Below are 10,683 nucleotides of genomic sequence, written 5' to 3'. Positions count from 1 at the left end.
AAGAAGCAGTGTCTTGGACAAGGACACTTTGGCTGTGGACAAGAGGAGCTGGGGATCAAATTCACAACCTACTCTACCTCCTAAGCCACAGCAGCAACTATAAAGTCTGAGTACATGTACATATTTTATACATGAAATGTGAGGTATTTTAATGGTAACTAAAATATCAGATAATAGTAGTAGTGTTGATTGTAGTATTTTTACATTCCTGCTCACATGCACATATACAGTACACATGCACACCTAACCATATGCTCGCCCTCCCCATACACTTTATGCCTGTTTCCTATACCTTCAACTACGCTAATCTCATTCTTGAGTCCAGAGACTTTCGAAAGTGGATGCTGTGAGCAGTTGAATGGACTTTACATGAGCAGACCATAGGGCTCCCTTCCCTCGCCATTCGAACTTAGCCCTGGAGGGACCAGATCAGTGCGTATTTAATTACAGCAAGAGTGAATGCACTAGGTGGCTAGATAATCCGTTTTAGTCCTGATACCCCCTCAGCTAATAATTATTACACGGTTTGTGTTTCCTCACAAGGGGTGTTCTGTCTGTCTCACTTTCAGCTACTTCTTGCTCCTTCTCCAGCTCTTCTTAAAGGGTTTCCTCCCTGCTTTGCTTTTTCTATTTCCTACCTCTTCACCCCTCGTCTTCCTCTTGCTGTCTAACCCTGTCATGTTCAAGGTTCAAGCCCCTGCAGCATTGATGAGATGATATAGCACAATGAATCTGCCATCAATTTCAAGGTAATCCGTGTTTCTTCATGGGTTTCTTTTATGCAAGACGCCTCATTTACATGATGTACAGTATGCTGCACGAGACACACAAAGGTAATGATTTATATGAATCTTCTTCTCTCCAGTAAAGGTTTGTACAGAAGCCCCGAGAAGCAAGTGAGAAAAACTAAATTCTGGTGATCCATTTTGTAAGTGTGATCTAAATTGTTGTCTCTCTGGTGTTAAAGACTCAAGAACAGGTGAAAAAACAGTATTGCAAGGATTATCCCTAAACACAAAGGTAACATCAGATTAGTGCAGATTAAAATACATTTCTAGCCAAAAGAAAGAGATGACATTAATGTTATAAAACTTGCCAACACACACCTTCTGTTTAGAGTGAGAAAACATGAATACTGTTATGAGTATTGTACAGTGGTGCACTCCAGCCTCTTGGTAAAAGCTTTTTTCCCCCACATGATTGGCTTGTGATGTTTTTTAAAGTTTGACTTTATAAGAATGTTTTCTGTCAATGTGGTTTGATCATGTTAACATGAAATAAACATTTGAAAACAAAGAATTTTCCATCAGCTTGCCTTGATGTGATCAATACTTTGATCAGTGATGATAGATGACCTCTCAAGTACCAAAGGGCCTGTAGAAAGCAGCCTTCTCAGCCCTGGCTAACACACACACACACACACACACACACACACACACACACACAAACACACACACACACACAAATTTCCAACCTTTGTGAATTTTTTCTTATATTGTCAGCAAAGCAGGGGCAGCATAGTCCACTCACTACCTGCCTCCACCCCCTCACTATCGCCACTATCTCGTCCCAATTAAACACACCAAGAAGACAGGCTGGATGATTATGGAGAAACTCATTTCCAAATGGCATGCCTCAGTTGGTCTGGCACTATGGCAGATGGGAATTGTAAGAGTAACGCTCACTCATCCTGGCAAGCTAACCAGCACTCCGTCTGCAATTAAGAAGTTGTGGGCAGTCAAGTGAACTTGACACAGTGTTTTCATATCAGTGTTGCATGTTGCAGATAGGGTGTTTTTTTTTTTTTTTAGCGAAACAGAACAAGCTAAAAGAAATGACTTCAGGTTATTATTACACAAAATGTGTTCCAGATAAAAGGAAATTGAAATCCAGCCTGTAACCCCAAATTTGAAAGAATAATGTAAATTAAGTAATAGGCATCCTAATCTACTTTTTCAGCCCCACTGAAGCCTGAAGGCAAAGCCTTTCTTTTTTCCCAATAAAGCTCTTACTTCCAGTCTCTGTAAGTCAGAGCAGTAATTCTGCTGCATGGCAGAGCACATGCTGAAGAAGCAACTTTGTATAGCCTGTCTATTTCTGACACCTCTTGTATTTCAAATGAATGTGAATTCTCATGGCTCACAAAATAATCCAAGCACAGCTGTGCATTATAAGTAATGGATGGATGGATGCATTGATTTTATTTAACACAGAGTCGACAACATGCCCATTTATGGGATGAATTTAAATTATGCTTGCTAAAAAGTTATAATGACCCATGAGAAGCAATCATGTGGCGTAAATTGGCCTGGGGGTAGATGTGTGTGACTTCGTTGTTATGTAAGAGTAGACCAGCATATGGCGCTGTTACCCTTAACAGCCTGAACACATTTGTAGTGCGCATTGCTTTACCGTAATATAACGTAATTCAATGAAATGTTGTCATTTAAAGGGAGGGGGGCAATTTTAAATATAAATATGGGTTACTTTTAATCTTAATAGATATTAAATTTCACTTCGTGTAGATTATAACATTGTCGTCCGGTAAAAATCACTTTAAATGACTAAAGAACATAACATTTTCAAGTGGCCCTCTACTCTGTCATTTACCTACCACCAGTCGCGTTGTCGAGACGAATTCTCGCGGTAGTTGCGGCAGCTGAGATCCTAGCAGAGCAGAGCAGGGAACTTGACATGTCAACAAAACAGATAAATTATCACCACACAGGTAACATTACACGTTGTCTAATGTTCTATTAAGTAAATATGAACCCTCATTGCGATATTAAGTGTCACGTCGAGCCGGAATAACCAAACGACACAAAAGAATGAATGCGAGGGAAAGTGTCGTGTGACTGTCCACTTAGCTTTGGTGACACCACTCCACTTTTACATGTTAGCTAATTAACCCGGTGTCAGGCTGAATGCAGTTTGGTGTGGTATTTAAAGTCCAGGATAGCGTCTAACAGACATGTACTGATTTTAAAGCATGTTTAACTGTTTTTAAAACCCCGGTATACAACTTATATTAAAGGCTATACCGTTAGCTCAGAGACTTCATCAGTTTTAACGTTAAGTCTTATTTAGCTACACAGGGTTTTGTTTTAGTTTATTTGTGACAGTTATGAAGCTTTTAGAGAGCTGTACTGCATTTTCTGAGCGTATAAATGGTATTTTATACTTTATTAATCACACCACTGTGGCTGACTGATGATACTAAGTTAGTTAAATGTTATGCCAATAATCTTATGCATTAATGTAGCTATCTTTTATCACTCTTTAGATACTTTCATACGTGAGGAAATGCAGTGTTTACATTAACTCCCAAGTTTCTTATTCATTTTGATTTTCCTCTCCTACGCTGTAAAACTCCACTTCATGAAGGCATGTAAGGGAGTGCTGGTGTGGAATAGTCTGACAGGTAACACCTCAGCTGGACCCAGTCCTCCTCCACCAGCATCCTCATCTGCGGTCTTCATGACAACCCCTCCGCTAGTGTCACCTTTTGGCGGGCAGCCTCCACCGCCTCAGCAACAGCAGCAGGCCCAGGCAGCACGTGATGTTAACACAGCCTCGCTGTGTCGCATTGGCCAGGAGGCAGTCCAAGACATTGTCCTCAGGACCATGGAGATCTTCCAGCTCCTCAGGAACATGCAGGTCTGTCACACTCTTGTTTCTCTGCCCACATGTCAGACAGATAGGATACAATCCCCCTCAGTTGCCTCTCCTTCTGCCAATGGAATGAGGAGAGTAAAAACTGCAATATGGAGAGTCAGCAGATCAATACAAAAGATAAAATGGCAGAATGTGATCATAAAAAGCCAAAAGATAAACACAAAATAAATATATATTATTAAATATATATTTATTATATAAATATATAAAAGAATGTAAAATATTAATTATAGGTCTGATGGTAACATGACAGATTGTTATTTGGAGCACTATTATGCAAATAACAAAACAGCTGTCATTCAGGAAGACGGTTCTTAAAAAAATATGTTTTGATGCAGGATTTAAGAACAGACAGTGCAAGCAGATTTAATATAAAATTGGAGGCTGTTCCAGCGTCAAGAGACATCAGTACAACCGTCCAAAAGCTTCATCAGCCCTTGATTTTTAACTTCAACTCATCTCAAAAGTTTACGCCACAGGCATTTATGGACAGTAGAGAGTTTAAAGTTCATGTGATCTGGTGACCGTTTAAGGCCTTGTATGGATTCTGAAAGAAGTTAAAATTGTGGATTATATAGGGAAAGTAGTCTGCAGCCTGCCTGCAGAATTCTGCACAATTTGAAGCTAAAATGTCCCTGAATTAATACAAACATGATTTTTGTGTTGCTTAATGTTTAGGCCACTGTCACAAAGAACACCAAAGGTCTTTCAAAAACACTTGATTGTAGGAATAAAAGGTTCCAAGCACTGGTTGCATTTGTGAAGAGAGGCTGATGAATAGGGCCTCTTTTGTTTCCCAGAGTTGAACAGCAACATCCAATCTCTCACATATGCAAAGCAGCTATATAGTGTGGCCAGATTGTACTTGAAATCAAAGTTGTAGTAATTTTTTCCTTGCCTACCAGTGGAATAAAAAGGTGTGATGACCAAAAATGCGTATTTCCCAGCAGTGATGTTGTATGAAGTGTTAGTAAAAGCAATTAGGGCCACATACTAACTTTTGGCCCTACATTAAATCTTTTTGTTCAGAGAGTATGTTGTCTGAAATATTATCAATGCACAGTCCTTATGTGTCATACTGATACCGTACATTACAGGGTACATTAGTGTGATCAAGTGATGGCAGGAAGTTGTCAAATTACTTTCAAAGTTAAGCTAATCGATTTCTTTAGCATTTTATTCAGGATATTAACCCTCATATCATTTAGCTCTGCAGTTCACATGTAGTTCAGCTCTGACAGTGTCCTGAAGACGAGGTCAGCATGAGTTTATCATGGATGTCTCCCTGCTCTGCGGTGGCACTCCTCCTGCACCTTGTTAAAATCACAGCCAGAGAAGGGCCAAACAAGCACGCCGCAGCCACAGAATGTACAACAGAATTGTTGTGACTTGTTGTTTAGATGACAGACTGTCTTTCTACTCATAAAAAAAATCTTCATATATCTTCTCTTCCCTGGCTCTCCCCCCCCTCTGTCTGTCTCCCCTCTGTTTCTCTATGTCTCTCTCTTCGCTTTGCTTGCCCTGAAGGCAGGCTTGTTTCATGTTATGTAGGATACTTATAATAAGACAGTGCTGCCCCAGAGGCTTGTCTATCCTCTCAATAAAAAACATGTCTTGTTACTCTTTAACACCCATTGTAGTTAAAAGTCAGTGATGCCGCCTCCGCTAGAGAGTGAGTGGAAACATTCAAAATGCAGCAGCTGAAGAAGTTAACCTTTGATGCAGCTGAGTTTGTTTAGTAGTTTTAAACTGTGATTTTATTATATTATCAAGACCAATTACCATATTGTTGAATTAACACAAACACACTGAACACATTTCTCTAGAAATAGAAAGGAGCTATTACTCTGTTACCCGTGTAAACAAATGTGCATCCACTGTACATTAGTAGAAGCCTTCTAATGAACTATTACCAGTTAGGGAGTGCTTTTGGCAGTCTGTGGGGATCAATGGCTGTTGCTTTTTATTAGCACTAGCAAAAAATGTAGGCTTATACTTCACTTAACATAATGTTTCCATTGTGGTGCTTCCCAGCTGCCTAATGGAGTCACTTACCATCCGAACACCCACCAGGACAGGCTGGGAAAACTCCAGGAGCACCTACGGACTCTTTCTGTGCTGTTCCGCAAGCTGCGCCTCGTCTACGACAAATGCAATGAAAACTGCGCGGGGATGGACTCCATACCTCCAGAGGTGAGACGTGGCGAAACTTGATAAGACTTTGTCATACTAAGGTGATTGGATTAGTATGTTTAGGGGTGTGCACATGACATGTCATCATTTGTTTGGGCCAGTTTGAATACAGGAAACAATTTAATCCATGCACGCCATGAAGCCTTACTGACAGTTTCGTTGGATCAAAACCTCTTGACTGAGAATGAACAAAAGAATCATGCTAACGTTATGGACCTTAAATGCAACATACATGGGCCATGTCTCTGTTGCTGTAGCACACTGGACATGTGACACACTGGATTGTGATGATGTGGGGAACGAATGTGATAAAATTGACCTTGGAAAACAGGACAGTGCTTTCATAGAAAACAATTGGTACAGGTGTCAGACACTGCAGGTGTGTGTTACCCTTAATCATACACCTTAATCACCTCAAAAAACACCTTGATCAGGTCAAGTCAAACATTACTGGCACCAAGATATATAAACCTTCCAGAGGAAGAGTCTATCTGAGGAAGCCAACAATTAAGATCATGTAAACGGGTATTAAAGTATAAATATGAAGTCATACGGTGCAGAAGAAGATTGTGCATACCCTTTTACTGCAAAAATCATAGTTATCATTTACTGTTTCATTTTTACTTATAAGAGAGGTTGTAGCAACTTAAAATCTAACCGCTTTTTAAAAATATAATAGAAATGTAACTTGTTAAATGGATTGAAATGGAATCATGCAATAAAATAACAAAATAAATATGATGATGTAATGATGATTTTATAATGATATTGACCACTTATTTTTCTGATTTTTCTTTACATTTTATTTAAAGATCAATTTACCCATTGTAATTATTTCATACTTACTTATACCTCCCCCCCCACCACCACAATATGGAGCTGGTACAGTGAAAACAATCACAGGTAGGCAGAGAAGATTGATATATATATTCCCTGTGACCCATTTAGAAGGACGTTCTTCTCAGGTTTTATTGCAGTTGTCATCCCACCTCATCCAACCTCAGATCAAGTTATGCTTTCAATACACATACTGCACACCTGCCTCGGCAATTACATCTTAACATGATGTGGTTGTAACTACTGTGGTATAACTACAGTTTTAATTTGACGTGAATGATTGATCCTTCCAGACTCAAACACATGCTGCATTATGCTTGTCATGATTTCTTTTGTGCTGTCAGACACTGCCTCATATAGCCCAGCTCTTCACACAAAGTGCCTGCTAATTTAGGAAGCTGTTAGTTATAAAGGAAGTAGGCCATTGTTACTGCCACAACCCCTTGCTCATACACACACACACACACACACACACACACACACACACACATCTTTACCCCGGGGGACTCTTATCTCACCTACTCCCTCTAGGTCTGTCTTTTCTCCACTCACAGCAGATTCATTGGTCGCTTCAGGTGAGTCTCCAGAGTCTATTTACCGCTGGTTACGGTCACCATCCACCTTCAGGAACCGCAGCACTTCAGCTCAGCTGCACTCCATCCTTGCCTGCCTGCACAGACACACAGAAATACACATGCATGCACAATTGTGTCCCACACAGTAAATATATATATGACATAGACATGCATGTGGTGCACTGTAGCATGTCACAAAGGCATTTTTTCAACCTACACACACTGGCTCACTGGGCATGCACTGTTTGAGGCTCCATGCAGGACTACAGCTAGGCTATCCACAACTGTTTGATTGGATTTATGACTGCGGCAGTCCCTTCCCAATTTCTACAGATTGGCTTGGAGCTAATCTCTCTCACCAGACTCCTACTGAGGATAAAGGAGGATGTGGGAGGAGACCAGTCTTAAATTGGAACAAATTAGTGATGGCTGCCACCGTGCACATTTTTTGCAGTGAATAATACAGTTGCTCAGAAGCATTTCGAATGATCTATCTACTGGTTGTTCAAAATGACTCTCGTCCGCAGTTCCGCCCCTAAATCAAAGTCTGTAAGAGGTTCACTTTGACATTTTCCTTTGCTGTAATGGCGTAAGCCTTCAGTGAGTCATTACACCGTTTTTCTCCCTGTTATTTCCACCTTATTTAAATGTTTATTCGTTTCCTCTTGACGCTGAGAACCCAGTCCAGTGCTGACCAGCCAAAAGCTCAGCTCTCACTGTGTTTGTTTGAGGCTGAGGGTTGTTGATTTTGGCCCCAGCATGCATGCCATTTATCAACTAGGAGAATTCAGGTGCCGACCTGACAGGCGCTCACTATTGGCTGCCCCGAAACAGGAAGTGGAATCAATGACTCGGGCAGTGTGACCTCATCGCTGCCTAATTAGCAACAGACCCGTTTAATGAACAGCTGGACCAAATGCACACGTCAGCGCTTTCCCCTTTTTCTTTCCAGCTGTCATTCGTTGCTGACCCGTTGCAGCTTTTTCCTCCCCCCTTTTTTCTCTAAACCCTCAAACTTTCTCCTTCTTTCTGTCTTTATTTTCTTTTTCTCCTGTCCCTCTTTTTCTTTGTATTCTTTCTCTCTGATAGCTGCTCAATATTGGCTGTAATTCCGTTTCCTTCTTTCTCCCTCTCTTTCTCTCTGGCCTTCTCTCCTGCTTTTCCTCTACTTCTCTTCCTCTCCACATTTCCTGCACTGAACAGCCATTCCATTTCATTTCCCTCTCCTCTTACACGCTCACCCCGCTACTTTCTTATTATTTTGTTATTTTTCCGGTTTGTCTTCGCTACCCTTTTCTTTTTGTCTCAGCGAGGCAACCTGCAGAACTTCATTAGCCCATTCTTCTGTGTCAGGCAGGAAACCACATCCATCTTCCTGTGGTAGAGGCAGAGGTTATGACTCACACAGGCATGGCTACACGGGCACCCACTCACGCACACACATAATACGCTCTCCATCCATCTTTCCCAACCTACTCAGCACATTTCATTTTCCCCCCAGAAGCTGCCAAAATCAGCCCGCTACCTTTAAAATTCGATATGTCATTGGCTTCGGTCTGAAATTATCTAATGAAAAAACTTTCCCCTTTTCCTACTTAAAGTTTTCTTCTGCCAGAGACAAGCTCATAGTTTGTCTGATATAATATCCTGCACATTTCCTTGCTGTCTTGTCTCCCCTTCAGTCGGTTTACAGTTTGGCATGGAGCTTGGCCTGGAAACTGACAGGAGCACAGAAAGTTATCCAGATTTTTACATCTCTCTGTCATTCTTTTTTCCCCTCTCTTGGCCTCTTTGTCTCTTTGTGTTTCTCTTATTCTCTCTTCCCTTTTCCCCCCCGATTTTGTTTTATCTTTTCTTTCTTTCTTACTCTTTCCCCCAGCTATATCCCTGACCTCTTCAATCCTAACTTTTTTCTCATTCTGACATTTTGCCCGTCCTCTTACAGTCCTCTCCACTCTGTTCATCCGTTTGTCTACATTTCTGTCCGTCTGTCTACGTTTTTTTTTCTTTTGTTTCTTTCATGTTAGTTTTTGACATTGGCCAGACCCAAACACCAGTCAGTCATTGCTTCCAGATGAAGCAGCTTTATCTAATCATTGTCTGGTGTCCGCAGAGCCTCCTCACCAGCTGCACAACCTCAGGTCAAACAGTGTAGCAAAGCAGAATAATCTAAAAAACTTTGCATGATTTAGTTTAGCATCCTGCCATGTCGTTATTGGAGCATGGTGTATTTTCCCACCATTTTAAGACATTGCTCCTAGTTGTTTGGAGAGTGTCCTATCTAATCTGTGTTTGTGATCTTGTCTGGTATGATAGTTTTTGTTTTGGAAAGGAAACTTTGGAGATGAGTTTTTGGAAATGTTATTTTTTTTCTTGCAACTGGAGCTCCTTGCTTCCAGTTTAATAAACTACTGCAGATTGTCTTTGTAGATTTAATTGAAACCCATTAAAAGTGGTATCATATATCTGAGAAGCGTGCACCAACTCTGTAATGTGCATTACAGTCACTATAGCATTAATCCTGCATTCTTAGTGTGATGCCCTTTATGTCCTTATTTTGCGATGTCCTTGCTGTGCGTTGTACCAGGAACAGTGTGTTCTCAAGATATTCACACATTGCTTCATGTGCGACTGCAGCAAGCCTCCTGCTCTCCTCCTCCCTGAGGTGACCACTAGGGGGCAGCGTGACGTAAAGCAGCAGGCAGTGACCCTGTCGGCTTTCAGGAGCGCCGCCTCGCCTGAAGGCTCTTGCACATCAGCCTCACTGTAGTGTCAAGCAGACAAGGTCAAGCACACAGAGTGTTGAAAAATGAATTAATCTCCCACTCATTTTCTGTCTCTCTCTCTCTGTCCTGTCTCTCCATTTGTTGAAGAGAAACGAGTGAGCCCGTGTTTGAGAGCTTATACACAATCCCCATTTTCGCCACTTCATGGGAACAAGATTATGAGACAGCACAGGGATATCTTGAGTACAGAATAGCAATCATTGGTTGAGATTGCAACTATGCACATAGTTATGACCTATACAGTGGGGGAAATAAGTATTTGACCCCTTGCTGATTTTGCAGGTTTGCCCACTTACAAAGAATGCAACAATCTACAATTTTAATCATATGTACATTCTAACAGTGAAAGACAGAATCCCAAAGAAAATTCCAGAAAATCACTTCATATGAATTAATAAAAATTGATAACCATCTGATGAGGAAAAACAAGTATATGACCCCCTACCAAACAGCAAGTATTCTGGCTCCTACAAGCCAGTTAGTCTTTCTTTAAGACACAGCCCCAATCCCAACCAATTATCTACATCAAATACACCTGCCTCACCTCGTTACCTGTATAAAAGACACCTGTCAACACCCAAACAACCAGCATCCAACATCACCACCATGGGCAAGAC

At 41.1% G+C, this 10,683-nt stretch overlaps 2 protein-coding genes across 2 annotated transcripts in view; one reads left to right on the top strand and one right to left on the bottom strand.

The window, feature by feature from the left end:
• Window positions 1–10,683, bottom strand: part of zgc:114119 (Mediator of RNA polymerase II transcription subunit 30-like) — a 69,196-nt gene that overhangs the window by 55,218 nt on the left and 3,295 nt on the right. The window lies entirely within an intron of this gene.
• On the top strand, window positions 2,611–5,868 carry LOC123976374 (mediator of RNA polymerase II transcription subunit 30; the record flags this gene model as incomplete). Its single annotated transcript, XM_046058489.1, is given in 3 exon segments — window positions 2,611–2,728; window positions 3,385–3,657; window positions 5,710–5,868. Coding segments are annotated over 2 exon segments (339 nt in total), but the record flags the coding sequence as incomplete, so codon positions are not given.

Source organism: Micropterus dolomieu, linkage group LG09 (genome assembly GCF_021292245.1).
Source record: "Micropterus dolomieu isolate WLL.071019.BEF.003 ecotype Adirondacks linkage group LG09, ASM2129224v1, whole genome shotgun sequence".
In the NCBI taxonomy this organism is placed as follows: Eukaryota; Metazoa; Chordata; class Actinopteri; order Centrarchiformes; family Centrarchidae; genus Micropterus; species Micropterus dolomieu.
The sequence above is the reverse complement of the archived record's forward strand: the minus strand, read 5'-3'. Positions and strand labels throughout refer to the sequence as shown.